General features: G+C 42.5%; 1 protein-coding gene across 3 annotated transcripts; it reads right to left on the reverse strand.

The window, feature by feature from the left end:
- Nucleotides 1-1359: 1359 nt before the first annotated feature.
- On the reverse strand, nucleotides 1360-18759 carry neurl4 (neuralized E3 ubiquitin protein ligase 4). Of its 3 annotated transcripts, none has more exons than XM_020711649.3 (29): nucleotides 18445-18759; nucleotides 15384-15897; nucleotides 15242-15307; nucleotides 14706-15169; nucleotides 13994-14105; nucleotides 13827-13915; nucleotides 13677-13749; nucleotides 12543-12816; nucleotides 12270-12451; nucleotides 12110-12195; nucleotides 11876-12038; nucleotides 11596-11803; nucleotides 11299-11375; nucleotides 11119-11197; nucleotides 9638-9807; nucleotides 9416-9544; nucleotides 9176-9315; nucleotides 7353-7571; nucleotides 6995-7093; nucleotides 6773-6925; nucleotides 5530-5697; nucleotides 5281-5439; nucleotides 4935-5114; nucleotides 4749-4842; nucleotides 4570-4677; nucleotides 4342-4486; nucleotides 3543-3655; nucleotides 3301-3460; nucleotides 1360-3222 (listed from the first exon to the last, which is right to left on the reverse strand). In XM_020711649.3, the coding sequence occupies exons 1-29, from the start codon at nucleotides 18607-18609 to the stop codon at nucleotides 3018-3020; spliced, it is 4794 nt and encodes a 1597-aa protein (XP_020567308.1). In that variant the 5' UTR covers nucleotides 18610-18759; the 3' UTR covers nucleotides 1360-3017. The 3 variants fall into 3 exon arrangements, with proteins under 3 accessions (XP_020567308.1, XP_011485806.1, XP_011485805.1); XM_011487504.4 differs by having other exon boundaries at nucleotides 9176-9318; XM_011487503.4 differs by having other exon boundaries at nucleotides 9176-9321.
- Nucleotides 18760-22006: the final 3247 nt, after the last annotated feature.

Consider the following 22006-nt stretch of genomic DNA (forward strand, 5'->3'; position numbering starts at 1 on the left):
GTGACATCACCATCACCGCCGTCACCTGGTCATGGCCCCGCCCCCACGTGAAATTAGCCAATTTTCTGAATTGAAGCTGATTCGAGAACTGAAAGCAAAGAGGAAGAAAAATTAAAAATGAAAACAGTAGCGGTTACAAATGAACATCATTTTTCACTTGGTAACAGTTTCTGCTTTAAAGTTTTTTAAAATTCTAGTTTCAACTTTACTTTTTTTTTTCATCAATATTTATTTCAAGTTTAAGATTTTTTTTGTTTTTAATTTCCTATTTTATTTTTCTCTTTTTTAACATTTACTTTGAAATGTAAGGCACTTTCAATTTTTTTATTTTAAAATGAACATTTTCAATGTTCCCTTCGAGTTTACTTTTATCTTCAGTCATTTTAAAATTTCTTTTTTTTCAAATCTTCAATATTCTGTTCAAGTTTATAATGTGAACTTTTACATTTAAATGTGTTTTCAAATTAAATATTGTTTTCAAAGTTACAATTTTATTGTTCACATTTTCACAGGTCAGACTTTTTAAAAAGTTTTTTATTTTTTATCTTCAATATCTCTGATATGGAGCTCTGGCTCCATACCTTTAAGTTTACAATGTGTACTTTCCGATTTAAAGCTATTTTCTAATTTCCTTTTTTTTTTAAATAATGTTTTATCTTTCAAATATTCTACATTTCTTTTAAGTTTTTAATGTGTACGCCAGAGTTTAAATGTTTTTTTTTTTTTTTCAAGATTTACAATCTGGTTTTACAATCACTTTAAAATGATTCTGACACATCATAGATTTCTTCCCAGTTTTCTCACTTCGTTTTGTAGCAAAAAAAACTTGAATTTATTGTTCTTCAAATAAACTCCTGAACATTTTTTAAACGTCTACAAATGACTCAAATCTTAGTTTCTTAGGGTCTACTTTGTGCCTGAAGCAACAAAGGAAAAGCTGAAAAATGTTCCTGTCAGAGTTGCTTATATAAAAAAAGCCATTAAAAAATCTAAGTTGGGGTTGTAACCCTTGTACTATCCTAGGCACTTTAACGTTGGGAGTTGGGTCATCTAGACCCACTAGACAGTGCTCTGAACCTTTTTTCTTCAATGATTTGTGATCTTCACTGGTGTCCTTGGATTACATGAAATCTTTCCACCGCCTAGCACTGTCTAGTGGGTCTAGATGACCCAACTCCCAATGGTAAAGTGCCTAGGATAGTACAAGGGTTACAAAAAAAAAAAAAAAAAAGCTGCAAATATGTTTCCACTCTTACCTTTTTATTTTCATTTTAGCAAGTGGAACCCATATTTTTTTCCTACAATAAATACAATAATTAAAAGAAAAGTTTTTGGTCTCTTTGATGTAAATACACAAACTTTACTTTTGTTTTATAATGTCACTTTATTTTTTATTATAAACCAGGAAGATATGATTTGTTATGTAACAGCCTATACAACAAAACATACTGAAAAAAAAGTGTACAAAGCAGCGCAGAGCTGTAAATAAGCAATGTAATAACATAATTCACATTTTCTGACTGGACGTTTTAACTTTTTTTTTTTTTTGCCTTTGCTAAAATTCAATGATCCCCCATCAGTCAAATCAGCTGCTCCGAGAAGGTCAATCATCCTCCGAACGTATCGGAAATGTGCGTGAAACGCCTTGAATTGGCAGATTTCGCTCATCAACCAAACTGATAGCTTTTCGCTTACAATCGTTGCAGATGACGAGGAAAACTCGCTGACATCTGGAGAGAAAAAAAAGATTTTTTTTTGGGGGGGGGGGGGGGGGTAAGTAATATCTATATTTTTTTTTATAAAGGGTCTGTATAGTCAAATCTGGAAGGAAAGATGCATCGTTCTATATTTTCAGTTATTACGAGAAATAAATGAAAAATTGGGGTCATTTAAGTACGCTTCTTTTTTTTTTAAATCGCTGTAGCTGACTCTTACGTCAGTTGCTAGGCAACCTGCTTACATCTAAATGGGTGTTGATTAAAAAAAAAAAGCAAAATTGTTTGTTGTATTTAGTCACTTTAAAGTGAAACAATTTAATACGTAAACTACAAACTTATTAGAACTTTTTTGCTTTAAGTTTTCCTTAAAAATATTTTTTGTGTCTGTGTGTTAAAGGAGAGTCAAATTCTATTTAAAGGGAATTTATGTAAACTATTGCAAACATTATTTTAGATTGATAATCATTTAACTTTTTGGAAGAGTAGTTGGAACTTGGAAAAAAATGCATAAAAATCTTTAACTAACGGCCTGGTCGAAGCAAAAAAAAAAAAAAAGTCAGTTAAAATAACTTACCAAGAAATTCGTTGTGATGTTTATAAAAAAAAAACAACATTTCCTCCAGTTGAGCCTGTATTAAAGCTCAAAGAAGGGTTTCTGTTTGCCAGGTGAGGCTGCTGTTCATGTGGAGGCGTGACAACAGCAACATACAGTGCTATGCGTGTAAACATCTCTTTTCCACTCCAGTTTTCAAAGATCCCCTCTAAAAGTCACAATCAGAACACTGTAAGGTTCATGGTAAGATTTGTCATCATCATAACCCCCCCCCCCTCCTCCCCCCATTTAAGTCACATTTGAGTCGTTTCAAGTGTTCGTTTGGTGACGTGCAGACGGGTGTGGTAACTTATCTGACCATGAAACAAACACTGACCGAAGCAGAGGTGGCGAAACATAAAAATGCTAAACATAAAAATAAAAATACAGACACTGATGAAGGTGAGAAGAGGGCTGGAGGGGGGGGGGGGGGGGGGGACTCCCATGAATGTCCAAAACATAAAGTGCAGGCAGTGTGTGTGTGTGTGTTTGTTCTTTGAAGCCGCTGTAGCTCCCGGCAACAGCAAGAACCCGAGAACAACCAAAAGAAACAAAACAACCCCAAATTGTCAACAATCCTTAAATGGGACCAGCTGGATTCCAGGTGAGTCTGTCCCTCAGGGTGTGGGTTGGATTTGGTTTTCCGTTTATCAAAAGTTCCTGGAGGTGCTGAGCGGGCCGGGCCGCTCCACCCAAGCGCCGGCGGTTCACTCGATCCTGATGAGCAGCCCGTAGAGGAGTGTGCCGCCCTGCTCCTTCGTGATCCACTCTATCTCTGAGTTACTGAAGCGAGGATCCAGCGGCTCGCCGTTGCTGAGCGAATGAGGTCCCACCTTGTAGGAGCCCGGACGCACGCACACCTGGAATCCCACTTGGGCCTGGTGACAGCGGTGAGAACGGGGGTCCCGAAATCTGCCGGAGGAGAACCCATCTCAGTTTCCAATAGTAACGCCCCGTTTTTGTTTGTTTTTAACCGCACAACAAACTTACTGCACTTTAGGAGCAAAGGTCTCCAAACCCGAGTAGCGCATGGTGGGGGAAAGCCGCACTCTGGGTACCTCCCTGCCCGGGGCGCTGTTCTCCTCCGGTTCGCCGTAGTCGATGGGCCCCTCCGCCTTCGCCGGAGACACCGAGAACACGGACGACGACCCTGAGACCGATAGGTGAGGAAGCCGTACAGTGAGGACAGGAAGACGCCACAGGGGCAGTTAAGTCAGGAAGGACGGCTGTACCGGGCAGCAGCTGGCTGTGGTCCAGTGTGCGGCGCAGGGCTCCGACGCTGGTGCCGTGATATGCGATGTGCCACTTCTTGAGTGCATTAGAAACGTCACAGTGGGACTTTATCCTGCACAGAGGAGAGAGTTGCCGTACAAAACACAAATGAAGAAGAAGATTACATAGGAATTGCTGTAAAAAGCAAAAGTGAGTACGGTATTTTTCAGAGTATAAGTCCCATTGTTCTTGCGTAGTTTGGTTGGGGGTTGGGACTTTTATTCAGGTGTGACTGATTTGTGATTTTTTAAAAATTAATCTGCTTGTATTTTCTATATTTTTCCGCTAACAACCACTAGAGGGCGCTGTGGGTGTGTGCATCAGTATTTGCTACTAACAGCAAATCTTTGGCAATTTGTCTATGAAAGTCTGAACTTTGAGAGTTTAAATGAGAAAAAAAAGTGTAGAAAGTGTGTAGCGAGGAGTTCTACAGCCTTAAAAGATCTGTACTATTTCACCTGTTGTAGGTTATTTTTAGAAAGTGACTCCCACAATAAATAACCGTGAATGTCCTCCGCCATCCAAAAAATGCCACAAAGATCTGTTTAAAGCACCATTTTCATTGGAGTGGGTCTTTAAAGTCATATTTTATACTTTTGAAATGTGTTTTGTGTTTAAAAAAAAAGCTAAAAGAAGGCAATTCTTTAAATAAATTAGTTGGAATTTACTGAGAAGACATTTTTTATATATATATATAAACAAAAACTAGCTTCTTTGTTGTGCCGGCTTTTTTTCAGATTCCAAACACCAGCCTCTTACCTGAGAGCAAAGCGGCACCATCCGAACGGCAGGGCGTAGTCCCGGGGCGGCTCTCCTCTTTTGTAATACGCCTCGTCGCCCCGGAGCTTGTGGCAGGACTCGCAGTAGCACAGGTTGTACTTTCCGTCTTCGCTGAAGTAACTGTCTGAAGAAGAGAGGCAGTCAGTTCCGCCTGCTGGGGTGAAAAAATGCTCTTAAAAAAAAAACAGAAAAGGCCAGAGGATTTACCTGGTAACGTCAGCAGGTCCTTGAAGCGGGAACACAGCGCCTGGTACTCGCAGGTCTTGTTGGGGTTGACCTCTGGAGGGGGTGTCCAGCACACGCTCTCTTTGATTCCTAAAAATGACCGGCAAACTCAGGACTCCCGGGGGGCCTCGGAATAGAATCAAACAGAATCCGCTTCCTACCGTCAACCATGTCTGCCTTTTCCATATCGCCCTGACACCTAGTCTCCCCGCTTTCAGCGCCCACAGCTGACACACTGTTCGTTACTATGGTAACCTGCAACACAGACATCAATCGATGCCAAAAGATAAGACACGTCCAGAGTATAAAACTCAGAAAGCCTTTTCTCCTGGGCTATCTGCACCGACCTGCTCACACTGGCCGTAGAGGTCGATGAAGGGGTAGCAGGGGGAGGGGATGTCCTGTGCGGCCACGCCCTGGTCCATGCCGTTGACGTAGAGGTGGAGGCAGCTGTTGGCATCCACCAGCAGACCCAACACCGTCCCCTCCGGACAAGTATCAAGGTTTGGACCGTAGTTCTCACATATCTAGAGGAGGAAATGGAGGCACAGAAGGGATCAGCGGGATAATGGTTGAAGGGGAATCAGTGGCTCCACACGCTCCGTCAGCGACAGCACCGTCCTGTCCGTCAAAGACGGCAAGAATCGATAAGCCCCCGGCTCGCATGACGGACTTGTGACTCGGGGCGGGTACCTTCAGCGAGTTGTGGAAGACGGAGTCCCGCTGCAGCAGCCAGGCGGAGCGTTTTAGACAGCACGCCGTGGAGGGGAAGTTCAGCCTGTCGGGGGAGTGGCCGATCACCCCTAACGACAGCGATGACGTCCACGAGGGATTCAGACGGTCGATCTGAAACTGTCAACGACAACAAAAAAAGGATGAACAATTACTCGTTGACGACTGAAAGGAAACCTTTCGTGTCTTTTTTATGGAAACTGCACAGACCTGGAACAGCAGCTGACGGGCCAGCGGCTGGGCGGTGACAAGCAGCCCCTGGTTGTAGCTGGATACTCTGGCTGCTGTCAGGTTCTGATTAGAAAGCTGGATGTTTTTGCCGTGGTTTTCCAGGAAGGCCATGCTTGTGGGCGCCGGAGCGCACGACTCTCTCTCCACCTGGACGGCATAAAACAATCACGTTGTAAACAAACACACAAAAAATAAAAAATAAAACCCACAAGCAGCTTTGTAAGGCTCGCGGGAGCGACCTGCCCCCGCAGCCTCCTTTTGATCTGCACTATCTGGCTACACTCCCCCTCCCCCTTCAGCCCTGCCACCCTGGGCAAAGCTGTATGTCACTATTCCATTAAAAAAAACTTTTTTTTTTTTTCCAAAAAGGCAGCTTTTCTGTTGGTTGAGCTCCATAGCAACCATATTGTTTTTTGATCACCTGGGGGTGACAAACAGGTCTATGTCATTTTTATAAAAATGGACAAAAGTACATTTTTGGTTTTCCTTGGCAACAGAGGTTTTTTGTCAACCACACCCACATTCCTAATATTTTCACATTGCATGTCATGTCATTTGTTTCGACATGAGCCGATAAATCAAGTATTACATTTTTACTATACTCTGGTAAAGAAAATGCGAGCAACAAGAAAACAGTTTTTGTCTTAGTTTGACCCGCTAACACCGTTCAAACTCTACAAACTTTAAAACTAAATATTGTCCCACGTATCCTCCCAATGATGAACCCTAGGAGTTTGTTGCTATCATCACTAAGGAAAATTCAAGATGCGACCTCTTGCCAAGGTCAAAAATACTTTAGCTGTGGTTGTAGACTTAAGCTAACAGTAAATGTGTGAAAAAAGGTTTTTTCCCCATTTTGTGAAAAAATTTGAAAATTCGCTAATTTCACACTTTGCTACAAAAGCCGTAGGTCCTGTGGACATCCCATAATAATTGTAAAACATGTGTTTTCGTATGCTGTTTTTTTATGTCCCTTGAGATATATGGTCCCCATTCATTTTGTTGAGGTTTTTCCCCGCTGTGATGTCATCATTTTTTGGGAGGGGAGGGGGAGGTGGGGTTATCATTGACCAATTTTGGTGAGTTTTTCAGTACATGGCGGAGGACAAATTTTCCCCCCGAATGTAAAAAAGAAAAATTGCAAAAACAATATATATATATAAAACCATCAAATAAAAACCAAATATATAAAGACAAAAGCCTTTGTGTCGTCTCTCCTTACCTCTCTCACAGGAGTACCGTCTTCCTCGCCTTCGCTGCAGCTGTCCGAAGAAAGCGAGGGCGCCTTGACGCTTTCCGTGTCCTCCGCCAGCGAAGAACTGACGATGGAAACCGCCGTTATCCGCCCGTACAAGTCCAACACAGCGTACACGTTCTGCAGACATGGAGACGCCGTTACATGGTTTTTTTTTCCGAAGAGGTGAACATGAGAAAGAGGGTCAACCTTGGCCACTGCAGTAGCAGCAGGACCCATGTCCTCCCCGTTGATGAAGATGTGCATGGTGTCGTCGTTGCATCTCTTCACGCCCACACGGTTCCCGACCTGGAAACACAGCCAGATGTCGTCTCTTCAGGGAATGTCGGAAAATTGGAAATTTTGCTAAGTAATAAGTCTGTAGACCTTCAATAGATATCTAGAAACAAAAGAATCTTGTTCCCCTTTTACCACAGAATTATTTTGGGGAGTAAAGCCAACAACAGGACAAATTTATGATGTGAAAATTTGTCAAAGTGAGACGTCGGCTTCTTTATGGGCTAAGAGGTCAATCTAGTAGAAAACTGAGGAGGGGATTGCGGCTCACCATCAACCGGTCCAGCGAATAGCAGTAGTTCTGGCGCTGCAGGACGCCGTTGCGACGGACCTCGGATCCGTAAAGCAGCCAGGTAACCTTGGTGCGGAGCTGGGGGAGGGAAGGGGAGAGACCCGACAGCGGGCAGGACGGCAGCTCCGGGGGGGCCAGCGTGGTCAGACCGATGTGCAGCGAACCGCACCACTGCTCGTCCACCTCATCGATCCTGACCTGAGGAGAGGATGAGGAGGGACGATGAAGGCAGATGGAACTGTCAGTGTAAAAATGTATTATAAAAGCTTTAAGTGTATAGAAAACAAAATGATATCAACTCAAGACTACCGTAGCTCAGTTTGGGGTTTTTTCAGACAATATTTCTTTTTTTAAATCACTTTTTGCTGTTTGTAGATGGTCGTCTCTCCGTTTAATCCCAATTACAAATAATTTTCCCTTTGAAGGTCATTGTTTGCATTACGATACACCAATAGAGACATTTCCTGTCAGTTTAAAGCATTTATTAAAAGAGTTATTGACCCTAAAAGTCTGAATCTGTGAGAATCTCGCTAACTTTACCAAATTGTTTCCGTACGATTCTATCGTATTCTGCGGCGCTTTCTGCAATAAAATGTCGTGATACGTTCATGAAATGCAGACTTCTAGTCTGGCATTTTTTTTATTAAATTAAAAGCTTGAAATACGTAACACAGATCAAAATAACAATAATAAAATAGATATCTGGTCCCTGATCAGGACACAACATCTGATTCCCACCAAGTCTGAAACTATGCGATTGGGCCCGATCCCTAGTAAAAAAGAAAGCTGGTTAAATCCCAATAACAGCCGCCAGATCAAATACAAAACCTCCAATCTGAGGAAAAAATGTTTTAAACATTCCAGACAATGACGATAAAAGGTTTTTGTCTTGTGACCTTAAAGTCATAAAGAGGGGCAGGATGTTCTTGCAGATTCAACAAAAAAGGGTTAGCTTTTTTTTTTTATCCTTACTTTAAACCCAAAACCATGAAAACTTTCATTGGTTTAAAAGTGCTGTTTTATCACAAATAAACTCTTCACTTTGGTCAAGTGGGGGAAAAAATGGACTCGACCCCCAATTTGATCTGGCTTTCAAACTCAGAATTGTTAAATCATGGAGATCTGCATCTTTGGATACAGAAGCAAAACGTTCGCTTTTCCTCTGATGGCAGTTTACAGAAACATCCTATTTTTTTTAAAGGCACATAGATTAGATAGTCATCTGCATACCATGAAAGCCATGTCCTTCTAGAAAGATCCTAAGGGAAACAGATAGAAGAGTGCAGAGGCCTAAGTTTGAACCCTGTGGGATTCCAGAACAAAGAGGAGCCAAATAAGACTTCAATGCTCACATATAGGATCTCACACTTAAAGTATGATCAGAATCAACCCAGATTTGCCCCACTCTGATGAAAATGGTGTTTTTAACATTTTCTTTTTGATGATAGAGGACATTTATATTTTTAAAAAATTGCATTTCTGAGTATTTCTTTATCCAAATCATTGTGAATCAGGATCAGACAAAAAAAATGCTGTTGGAAAAACATCATATTTGTGACGTAGAAAATACACTCCAACATTCCCGCCCACAGCTTAAGAGCAAACTACTGCCACCCTACAGAAACTATGTCATAAAGAAACGATGCAGGGTTATGATTTTGGCTATGAATGGCACATTCATAATTTAAAGACCACTGGGAACACTTGGATAGATCAAAGGATGATCATTGTGGGACCAAAACTTTGCTCCAGACCCGAGTTAAAACTGTCCACTGTATCAAACGCAGCAGTGTTTCTTTTACCTCAAATAACTCGTCGGCTTTGAGCTCCTTCCCGCTGAACACGATGCCGTGAGAGTACCCGCCCACTCTGACGGCCTGGCAGCCCTCGCCGAGCAGCACCACGTTTTTACCGTGTTTACTGTGCAGCCGATGGGCGACGCCTGCTACTGCCCACGCAGCAGAGACGCACACACACGGACACAACAGCACAGTCATTGGAAGGTCACTCGAAGCTTTCGGTCGTCATTTTGATGTTTGTACCTGGAGAGTGGATAGGGAAGCTCTTTTCTGTGATGTTGCTGGTACACAGGCTGTTGTCCAGCGGGCCGGAGGAGTTGGTGATGGCCACCTGAACACACTGACCGTATAGGTCGATCACGGCGTACACCTCTGAGACAGAAAGACACCCATCCGTGGTTCAGCCGGACCGCCTGAGGCTTGCAACGGATCAGGGAGTGCATGCAGTCCACCGGGGGACTTTACCTGGAGGTAGACCCGAGCAGGCGACTCCTTGATCCACGCCGTTTATGTAATAATGGAGGTTGCCACTGGACGAGCGCATCATGCCTATCCTAGAGCCCGTAGTTAGGGAGTCCAAATCACATCCATAGTTGTTGCGCATTGTGTTCCCATCCTGCATGATGGCTGTTCCACTGGGAGAAATAAAAGAAACAAAGAAGAACTACGTTAAAAAAAAAAAAAAGTCTCAAATGTTGCAGTATTTCTATCTCTGGTCCGTCTGTAGTTCTTTCTCTAGTTTTGTTTGTCTCTTTCCTGTCCTCTTAGAACGGGTCATAACAGACGGAACGTGGCTACAGAGTCTCTTTCTGATGGAGCTTTCTTCCACTTTGTCCTGAAGAGTAACTTTTCTTCCCAAATGATGACTTGTTCAGTCACTCAGCACCCTTAAATGTAATGGCACAGTCACTTATAAAGGTATCATTATATCAGAGTTAAAGACCTGCTCTGGTGAAAATGGTGTTTTTAACATGTTCATGTAGCGTTTTTCTGATGATGAAAGACAAATATAAAGAAAATTCAGCTTAAACTGCATTTCTGTATTGAAATCATTATGAATCAGAAGCAGACATAAAAACGTCTCAAAAGGAGCGCGTTTGTTACATAGAAAATACACTGGGCGGGCCAATAACTCTTAGTAACAGGGAGGGGAAGGGGGGCGGGGCTGCTCCCACAACTTAAAATTGAATTTCTGATGAACTGCTGCCGGTCTACAGAAACTATGTCCTGAAAACGACACAGGTTTTGTTGATTTTGGCTAAAACGGTATAATTATAATTAAAAAACCACTGGGAACGCTTTACAATAGACTTAAAGACAATCATCTAGTAGAAAAGAATGATAAATATATATATATTTTTTTTCTCGCTTGATTTAATGTATCTTGTTTTTTTTACAACTTTTAGTGTGAAATGTTTCATAAATAAATAAATTTCCAAAAAAGCTTTCAAATTCAAAGTTTTTTACTTTGGTTCTTAACCAAAAAACAAGGCATAATGGCTGACGATCATCATCAGACATTTCTCCTAATGCACATTTCGAAGGTCTTTAACCCGCTTATACCATGGTAAGTTACAAAAGAAATAAATATTCAACTAGTTTATAGTACTTTATTCTGGTTATTTGTTCGGTTTAGATCGCTCTTTTATTTTTTTTTACAAAAAGCGGACTATTTGTTATGTGGTGCGGCGCGTAACACGCTTAGCCAGCACTGAACTGGCAGGGGCAAAGGAAAGCGATATATATGCTGATGATCACGATGTGTTAAAATTAGCATCAGTTCAGAGAGAAAGTTCACCTCTTAATAATGAAGCAAAAGTTCGTTTTAAAGAATCCAACGCAGTGATATAAAACATTTAAGCTTCTTTTTATTACTTATTACTTTTTAATCCACACCCAGCAGCCAATCAGAATCGAGTATTCACCCGGACAATTCAATTGATTACCTCAACATCCAAGTATCGTAATCGATATCAGTCATAGTGTTTGGAAACTCCAGCTCCTCTGGCCTTATGGCCGTTACTCCTAAACGCACAGAAAATCCAGAGAGAGACGTAAGAAAGTTCATGTAAGTTTCAAATGTCGTGGATGTGAACTCAATGGATCGATTAGAGACGCCAACAAACCTGCTTCTATTGAACCTGACCAGCGGTCCACCATCTTCTGGATGACGATTTCAAACAGCTCTCCATCTCGAAGGCACCTGCAACGAGTAAAGTTCATGCCAGGTCAGATAAACGTGTGAGCATTTGAGTAAGTAATCAACTAAGAAACATAACCTTTTTTCAACCTGAATAAATTAACAGAACTTCCTGTTGTGTTCTATTTACCGGTGAGCTAAAGAGTGATGGTCTTTGTTTGATCTCCTCTTTAAAGGGTTTTCTCAAAGTCTCTCAAAGTGATTTTTATGTTATTTGTCTGACCTGTTGGAAATAACAATCGCGTCGTTGAACTCGCTGCGGCAGTTCTGACGCAGCGCGGTGCGCCCGCCGTTGGTGATGACGGCGTTGGTGCCGTGGAGGTGGTGGAAGCGCAGGTCGTTGGTTGCTGTGGCTCCAGCTACTGAGCAGGGACTGCCAGGGGACATGGCTGTGGGGCCCTCGGAGCTGTCCTCCGGCAGAGGGGGGAGGTCTGCCAACAGAGGCACAAACATGAACCACTGTGGAACCACCACCACCCCCCCCAAAAAGTCCTTTGACTCACCCATGTCGTCCATGATGGTGGCCTGCGCCGCCTGACCGTAGAGGTCAACCACAGCGTAGACGCTGGGTGGCACGTTCCAGGCAGCGGGGCCCTGCGCCACGCCATTCACGAAAAAATGGAGGCTGCCGTCTTCTTTCCGAACGACGCCGACTGTGTCGCCTGCCTGCACGGGCAAGAAAAATGTCAAAACAATAAATACCCCAAAGACCAACACTGATATCTACTAACACCTACTTTGAGTCGATCCAGGTTGTGCCCATATTCGTCTAAAATGGTCGTCCCGTTGTGCATCACGCCGTTCCCCGTCATCATCCACGTCCCTGAAAACATCAAAAGATTAGCCTCCGACTAGCCGAACCGACCTGCTTTAAAAAAAGGCACCGCGGTCGTTCACCTGAGCGTAGATTGGTCATGGTGGAGGGCAGTTGCAGGTAGGCGGGGTTGTGCGTTGTGACTCCAATTTCAATGGAGCCCGCCCACTTGTCGACCATTTTGTCAATCCGCACCTGGAACACTTCGTTGGAGCGCAGCGGCCGACTGCTCAGAACCACGCCGTGGTTAAAATCGTCGGTCGCACTGAAACAATCAGCGGCGTTAACCTGGATCACCGATTCAACCCTATTGAAATATTTAACAAAGTTCTGCAAAAAGAACAAATAAAGCTCACTGCGGCCGTAACGCGGTCCGGCCCTCGCAGATGATGGCGGCCTTCTGGCCACAGTTGGAGTGAAAGAGGAGACGGTCGGGCGCCTCGGCGTCCGGAGTGAGCGACAAGCCGGGCCGGGATCGCCCCACGTCTGGCGACAGAGCCCGCATGATGGCGTTGTTGCGCCTGAGGCGGTCGCTGTGGTTGTGGTTGTGGACTATAGTGACTTTGACAGCCATGCCGTAGAGGTCCACCACTCCATAAACCACCGCCGGAGTCTGAGCTGCAGCCACACCTGGTGACAAGAACAAAATCCATTACAGCGCATTAAAAAGGCTTCGACTGATGCCAGAAGTTTGTCACTGGTCCTTGAGAGCCTCAACCCCGCCTGGTTTCCAACTCGATGCTGACAACCTAAACCAGGTGTTTTCAGTCAATCAGGATGTGGAATTACTCGAGTTAGCCGAGAGCTGGTCAGGCAGGACTGGAAGACAGGCAGGGTTTAGGCTTTGAGGACCAGGGTTGGCCAGCCCTGGCTTAGAGCAACAACCTTCAGCACAGAAGGAGGACACTCGGAGTGGGTTTTTAGGACGAATTCATGAAAGTTTAAGGGTTTCTGAAGGAAGGCTGCTCCAGCCATGCACCAAAATCTATTAGCTCCTCCCCCTTAGACTGAGCCACCAGAACAGAAAATGTGTTTGTCTGTTTTTTTACTTCTCATTAAAAAAGCTTAATCTGTTACTATTGTCAATTGATTACGTCAATGACAACAATACATGACAGCAATGTTCTAAAAATAGATTATCAGTTTTCAAAATAAGAGGACATCAAAACTAGGGAAAAATATGAACATAAATAATTTTATGAGGCAAAACTTTAGATCACATCAAAATACTCGCAGATTTGTTTTCTTACAGCACTAACAACAAACTACTACATCATTGCCTTAGAAATAGAGTTTTATTGTTTTTTGTTGTTTTTTTGCCTTTGGAATTTAGGTTGAGAGAATATTTTTACGCACTTTGAGTTACACAAGTGTAAAAAGCGTTTTATAAATAAAGTTTGATTTGATCGCACCAAATGCTGAAAGTTTCTGTTCACAGTGTACCAACGAAACAAAGGTGCGTAAATACCGCAGGTTTTCTGAAGCCTCACCTTGATCGATGCCGTTTATGTAGAAATGCAGCGCGCCGCTGGCTTTACGCATCAATCCTATGTGATCGCCCTCCTACGAGCAAAGTATGTTAAAAGCAGAGCGGAGAGCAGGTGACGTTCAAAGGCACGTTTGTTCCCGTCGGGCCAAACCTGGAGTTCGTCTAGGCTGAATTCACAGTATTCTCTGCGGGTTCCTTTCCCGTTGGTCAGAATCCCACAGCCACTCATCATGATTGTACCTGATGGGGAAGCCAAAGCCACGCTGTCACACGACTGGGTTTGGAGCCTTTCGTTCCTGTCAGCGTCTGGGCGCCTACCTGAGCGCAGATTGGTCATAGTTGCGGGATAGTCCAGGTTGTTGGGGTTGTGCGTGGTCACACCGATCTCGATCGACCCCGACCATTTGTCCACCAGCTTATCGATGCGGATCTGATGGTGAGCAAGAGATGGGCGTCCCATCAGCAACAAATGCAACCAGTGGAACCAACTGAAGAAAGAGGTCGGATTGTGCCGTTGACTGTATAAGAGAACTGGACTGAGCGAGAGTGACGTCACCCATAGAAAATGGTTCCCTTTTGGTTCCAACCAAATGACTTCAGTCGCCATTATTGTCTATACAAATGTCGCCATGTTGGAACCAGAAATCATCAGTAAGCAGCGATTGGTCGAAGTCGGTTTAAGTCGACATTTCTATGGCAACCACGCTTGCCATTTAGGAGTGAGCTGGCTGAGAGTGCACACCACCACCACTTGGGAGCGGACTCGGGAGAATCTGCCAAACGCTCTGAATGTTTTGGTGAGACCACAAACTTTTACCGAGGCATCTGATTGGTCAGTTTAAATGGAATACCTTAGCAAGAACATTGGTTATTCTGACTAAAAGAACGACTGAATAATAGCCGTTTGTTTTTTACTAGAAGTCTATGGGACTTGTCTTCTTGGAGCCAGCAGGTACTTCCTGTTCGGATCGCCAGGGGGAGGGGTCACTCAATCCAGCTATCATATACAGTCAATAGGTTGTGTACACGCCTCGAACATCTCGTTGTGTCGCAGCGGCCGGTTGGTCATCACCACGCCGTTGTTGAACTCGTCCAGCGGTCTCCGCCTCTCCGCCGTTTTGTTGTTGTTGCTCAGTTTGATCAGGGTGCCGCACTTCTCGTGGAACAGCAACGCATCATTGGTGGTCATCCCTGTCACGGCTCCAAGCCCCGCCCCTCCATTGCCGACGGGGCTGTTTGAGCTCCCGTCTCCTCCTCCTGCTGCTGCAGCTCCCCCACTGTCACTGTGTGTCGTGCCTCCTCCACCGCTGCTCCCTCTGTCGCCTCTGGAAGAGGAATCGGATCCTGCGTTTCCTCCTCCTCCCCCCTCGACACCTCCTCCTCCTCCTCCTGTCCCACCTCCTCCCCCATCTACCCCTCCGCCCTCATCTTCAGAGCGATAAAACGATACTATTGCATTGTTGAAGACGTCGAAGAGCTGGTGCTCTGTGAGAACTGAGGACAGAGTGGCGCTCGTCAGACCTGCAGTGCTCCTCCTGATGGGAGATCTCAGGTGGATCTTCTTACCTGTGTCGGGCTCCAGGTTGTTGGGGAACTTGTCTGGTCTGTTGTGGTTACAGGTCAGCTCAGGCACTGGCAGAGTGAGAGTCACTCCAGATCAAACAATCGAAGATAGAATCAAATGATTTAAAAAAACAAGTCTCCTTACCTTCATCTCCGTTCATCACTTCATTCAATGCTGCCACATTCATCAGTGCTGCGATCCCCCCATTCTCCCGAGCACCACACACCACCAACTCCTCCTCCGCCTCCTCCTCCTCCTCTTCTTTCTCCTCCTCATCTCGCTCTATTGTTTCTCTCTCCATCTCTGCAGGAGGCGGCTCGCAGCTCACCACCGTCACCTGGGTGCACTTCCCGTACAGGTCCACCACCGCCCAGAGTCTAGGCGGCAGGCCGCTGGCGGCCGCGCCGCAGTCCTGCCCGTTCACCCAGAGGTGGAGCTCTCCCCGGGAGTTGCGCTGAATGCCCACGCGGTCGCCCTCCGCCAGCTGGTCGAGGTCGCGGCCGTACTCCTCCAGGACGGAGCGGCCGTCACGGAGCACAGAGCAGCCCGACACGATCCAGGAGCCACCCTTCAGGCCCGTGGCGCTGCTGGGGAAGTCCAGCGCGGCGGGGTCCAGAGCTGTCACCCCGATCTCAATGGAACCGCTCCATGAGTTCACCTGCAGGGAGACGGAGAAAAGATGGAGGCTTCCACTAAAAAAGAAAATCCAACTTCATGCAGTTTTTGGTTTAAGTAGCATCGCACAAGATGCAGACATTTAATGGCTTTTAAAGCAGTTTTTAATTAAAGTGGTGGGGGTAACAAAGAGTGAAGCCAAGGTTTTGGCAGCTTTTTTACTTTATTTTGGCCTGAACTGCTGATATTCTTTCAGACGAGGCTGATGTTGAGAACAACAACAAGGACATTTTCTGTTTTTTTAAAAATAAAAATATAGCAGATCTGCATCTTAACGAGCTCCAGATTGTTTTGTAAATGAAGAATTTTACAAAATAATGACAGGAAATGTTTTTTTTTATCTTTCAAATGTTCACATCAACACAATGTCTGTAAAAAAAGAAAAAAAAAAATAAAGTTTGCCACAATGACAGACGCCTTTCTCTCATTTTTTGTTTTTGCACGCTTCACCGAAGCTGCTTCTGTTCCCCCCCCAAAAATGAAGAAAGTAATACTTACTGACATTGCAAAACATTTGCGCTTTAAATAAATTATAAAATATCCATCAGTAGTAAGAAGGCATGCAAACATTACGCGTTTTAGGTTTAATTGCTGACATTTTAAATGCTTTCTTTAGCAAGGGAGGAGGTGTGTGATGAAGCTCCAACAGTATAGAGACATAATATTTAAAAATGATGGGGCTGCAATCGGTGATAAAGCTTGTGTAAAACTGCAGCGGGATGAAAGCAAGTTCTAATTCTTTTTTTAAAAGAGCTTTGCTGTTATTTTTAGTCTGCAGTGCATCTTCATACTCAGGAGGAGCATCTTTGAAGACAAAACACTGAAATAAATGACAGAAAATGACACGCAGTAAAGCACATTAAGTCCTTGCAGTTCTGTACTTCTATATAAAAAAAGGAGCTAGTCACAAAAGCTGAAACATCAAATATTGAAGGTGACTGATCGTGACGTTACTCTGATTGTAAGGTCTCCTGACGCTTAGTAAGAAAAAGGACTGGATTTCACACGAGTGAATCACGTTTTCCCCGTAACTGTGCTCTTCTATTTGAGCAGAGTCAGCCAAGCTGCAGCAAACGGAGACAGATAAAAAGCCAAGCAGAAAACAACACACACATTTTTAGAAAATGACAATAAACAACGGAGAAAAATCATCTTTACCCCTTACCATCACCCCAACTGAGAGCTCCACGTTTACACTCTGTCCCACTAGCTTACAGCCTTTCACACACCCCCACAACAAAAATGATGAAGCAATAATCCAGATGTACAGTTTGGAGTCAGAGACCAGCCGAGACGAGATAAAACAAAGACGTTTATGGATCTAGACGTCTGCAAAAAGATGCATCGGAATGGAGCGGCCCCACCCTTAATTTCTACATCACAAATACGAGCTTTTCAAACCATGTTTCTTTTTGTCTGCTCCCGATTCACAACGATCTGAATAAAGAGAGACTAGACTAAGCTTCATTTTCTTTATCTATGTCCTCCAGCATCAGAAAAACGCCACAAGAACATGTTAAAAACTCAAAAAAACAACATGATTTGCATGATCAGAGTGGGTCTGTGGAGCCCCGTAAGCGTATGCAGAGGGAACTCCTGGCAGCCTGCAGATAAAGCAGCCAAACCAGGAGCTTCTAGCAGGCAGCATTCAGGGGGGAGGGACAAAGTTAAAATTAATAAAACCCCTGTCTGTTCTTTACTTTTCACTCCAGCTGATCAATTTTACATAAAAATAAGATTTCAACTCGTCAACGTCGGTTTAAAACCCAGATTGATGCATTTAATAACCAGATCATTGAATCCATTAGGTCAATTTGCACACAAGAGTTACACACCAATAACAACATGTCTGTCTTTATTTAATTTCAGCCTTTAAGCCCCAACTGTGACACCAAGCAGATCTTGTTTACAAATGGATGGAAGCTTTTTGGTGCTAAAAAGGTAAATGGCTGGGGGGTGAAAAGGCTCGACCCACCCTGTCAGTCACAAAATGAGACAACAACAACAATGATCAGTTCAGTAACATCCTCTGAGCCCCTTCAGCTGGGCGGTGCTGCTAGCATCCCTCTGGAAACCTGGGCAGCACCGACTTCTTTCAAAATTGCAAAACTAATTTTTATTATTATTATTATTATTATTATTTGTATTTATTTTTTAACCATTGTGCTACTGTTGTGTTTGAATAGAAGCGACAGTTTTCATTTTTTTAGAAGCGACACCCGTTCTAGAAAGTCAACAACAGCTAGCATCTCATTAGCTAGCTAACTAACCTACGGTTATCGCGAGCCCGGCGACCAGTTTACCGTACATCCGAGCCGAGGGTGCGGTTGTCGAGTCACCGCGCCGCCGCTGCGGCCCCAACAGTCCCCCGCCACAACAGGTAGGCGGCCTGTAGAGACGCGAAGAGCGGCAGGGGGTGGCAAGATGAAACAGAGCCGGGTTTATCCACTTACAGCCCCCACTGCTGCTCTGAGTGACCACCGGCGCTCGGGGTGGCAGAATGCAAAGCATCGGGCCCGCGCTTGTTTACCTTCTTGTCGATCCGGACGGTGAAGACATCCCGGTCCCTCAGCGGCTCCTTGCTGAGCACGAGCCCGTGGTTGAACTCTTGGACTGGCTGGTTTCGCCGGGCGGTTCGGTTCGAGTTGGAGAGGCCGATCAGCTTTCCGCTCCGCGGGTGCAGCTCCGCCGCCATGTTCAAGGGGGGCGGCCAGAAATCACGACACTCTGGTTTTGCGACAGTAACGTTACGTTAGCCCGATGTGCTAGCTGCCGAAAGTCGCGCTGGATACTTAGCGCGGGAAAGAGGTCACTTTACTTCAGCAAATTCAATGAACAAAAGTTATTTAAGAATGTATCATATTTATAAGGAATTTTCTTTGAAATTCTTTAGAAATACAGTAAAAGAAGATTCTTGTTTCGAAATAAATGGCAAAATATCACATTTACAAATAAGTGGAAAGCTGACTTTGTTTTATAATTACATTTTTTATATTAACCATAAGTGACTCAACTAACAAAAAGGTGTTAAAAACAAATTTTAGAAAGTGACTTAATTTAAAATCCTATAAGCCTTGCATTATTATATTGTGTTTATTTTGTTTTATCGTCTGTTGTTCTGTATTTGCATCTTTTGAGTGAAGTTACTATTTATTTTTTGTCAATTTGCTGAATGTTAAGCCATGTTCTGTCATGTTCAATCGTTCAGTAAATTATTAAAAATGGAAAAGAATTCAGCAAATTCAGATTTTTTTGGAAGATTAATGATAAGACAGACACTGTCCACTGTGGATTTATATTCAACTATTGAATGAAAACACTTAAAATAAACTTGAACTGTCCTTTTGTTAGTTATATAATGGAAAAAACATCAGAAACGCAGTGCTACCAGGGGCGGAGCTTTGGGGGGGCAACTGCACCCAACAAAAAATTTGGCCCCACCCCACTTGCCCCCATATTAGTCAATATTAGTATAATTACTGACAAAGATTAGGTAATCATCAATACAAGCCTTCTTTAAGCGTTAGTAATAGCACCTCAGCTATTACTCAGTTTTTGATCTTTTAATTTGCAATTCAATTCTATAATAAAATTATTAGAGCATAATTTTAATTACATATACAAAAATATAATCTGCTCTCTTTGTGGATCCCCTCAGCAAAGTAGTGTATTTACGTTTATATACCATCTATAATATAGACAGTATATAAACTTAAATACACTACTAACACGGAACATTTTAGGTTTACAATATATATATTGTAAACCTAAAATATTCCATGTTAGTCTAAGTAAGTATTCAGTTACTTTCTACACTATAAGTACATGGTGTACAATAGGCCTGCACAATATATCGCTAATTTATCATTATCACAATATCAAGCTGTGCAATACGCAGATCGCAAAAGATAAAAAATAAATAAATAATTGCACTAAATGGTAACCTTAAATATCCTTAAACAATCTTATGGCAGCTTGAATTATTTAATGAATTAAATAAATCCCTTTATGCATTTGACCAATCAGATGGAGCCCTTTCATGTTAGATGTGCACCTCCTATTTAAACAAAGATCATTTGAAGTGTAATTTAAGTTATGTTGACTCTTATTTAATGAAAACTCTTGCAATAACATGGAAATGATATATTTAGTTGTTTTGCTATTTGTTTATGTAATGCAAGATATATCCTCATCACAATATTAAGCACTAATATCCCAAATTGCAAGTTTTCCTCATATTTTCCAGGAATTTTTTGCTTTAAATGTTTTAGTTTAGACATTGTTTTAGTGAAGGGTACATTTTTTGTTGTTATTTCAAATGCTTTAAAAACGCAACGTTGTTGATCCTAAAGACCTTCAAATCCTCTCCCGCCTCCATATCACACCCTCCACGAAGGAGGTTGTAAGGGCAGGGATGCCCAGTTTAGTTAGTCTGTTTAGTTAAAGTTTTAGTATTATCCTATTGAATTCTATGCATTCATGATCCTTTTTTGATTGTATTTTTACCTTACAATTACCGATATGAAGCCCATTGAGATGACTGTTGTTGTGAATTTGGGCTATACAAATAAAATTGAATGGAATTGAATTGAATTGATATCTGTGACGAATGACATCACCGTTCTTCTACATACAGACACATTCTCTGTTTGGGAGTGGACTTTCATTCCTCTCCTTTTTCAGGACAAACCATCAATTCTTATTTTCTTTCTCCTGAGGTTCTCATTAAAACTTAAACCATATGGAAAAATATTTTGATTTGGATTAATAAAATGTAGTTTCAATGGAAGGTCTGCAATAAATGTATACATTCTCAGAATCCAGCATAAACTAGTCTAAACCAGGGAACCAGTCCAGCTAATAATCTGTAGTTTATAGGTTAATATAAAGTTATGACGTTAAATTCTTAGGGTGAAAAAATGAAACAATTTGTGGGAAGTGGCTAAGAAAATACCCAATAATAATAATAATAATTACAATTATGTTGATAATTATAACCACCAGAATGGATTTATGATCGAAGTTTGGTCTGTTGTCTTCATCTTTATTCAATTTAAATATTTTAGAAGATGTGTTATGGACATTTTCAGTGCAGAAACGACTGAATATGTAAATGTTTAATAACTTGAAGATTTTTTTCCAACATAATAAAAAGAGTTAAAGCTGACTTGTTTTCAGTTCACCACTAGAGGGCGCAGTTGAATTGCTAAATCCCTCACTCTTTTGGTTTGAAAGCTTCTACCTCCTTTTCCCACATGCAGAAAAAATGTTTTAAGAAACTTTTCTCATTTATCCCCAACTTTCAGACATTCATTTTAAAATAATCCGGAATCACTGGAATCACCCCTGCTCCCTTCCAGGGGAGTAAGAAAGAGGAATAATACATGAATTGCACCGCACCAAACAGAGGCATGGAGAATTAAATGATAAATAATTGATCACTATATATGGGGTAAAGAGAACTAGAAGAGAAGATTCCAGTTGGCTCGCCCGTGCTCCTGTACTTGGCCGTTGACCTCGCCACTGGCTTGTCTTGCGCTCCCTGCTGTTTTTCAGTTCCATATGGAGTTTTAGGAGGTTTTCTTTACCAAGAAGGGATGCCCAGTTCAGTTTAGTCTGTTTAGTTTAGTTGAGCAATTACCTATTTTTTCACGACCGATTTCATGTTCTTATAGAATTACCGGTATGAAGCCCATTGAGACGACTATTGTGAAATTGGGCTACATAAATTAAATAAAATTGAATTGAATTCTAAAATAAAATAAAAATTAATGCAAAGAGTTTCTAAGAATTAGATTTAATAATGAGGGTAATTTATGCCCTTTGTCTCAAAACAATATTGAAACCCAGGAACATTTTTATGGTTGTAATTTGGTTCATTATTTTGGCAGGATTTACATGATTGGCTTTTAACAAAAAGATATTCCTTTGTTTATATGTAATATCATTCAATTTGGTTTTATGCACAAAAACATATTCAATTCTTAGCTAACCGCTTGACGCCTGAATTTATTTCCAGCTTTAAAAACTAATCACTTATGTTTTTTCTTTCAATTAGATGCTAAATTCAGGTGAATTTGGAGTAATTTTGC

The sequence above is a fragment of the Oryzias latipes genome, chromosome 18 (assembly GCF_053564925.1).
Source record: "Oryzias latipes strain Hd-rR chromosome 18, Olatipes_Hd-rR_3.1".
Lineage (NCBI taxonomy): Eukaryota > Metazoa > Chordata > Actinopteri > Beloniformes > Adrianichthyidae > Oryzias > Oryzias latipes.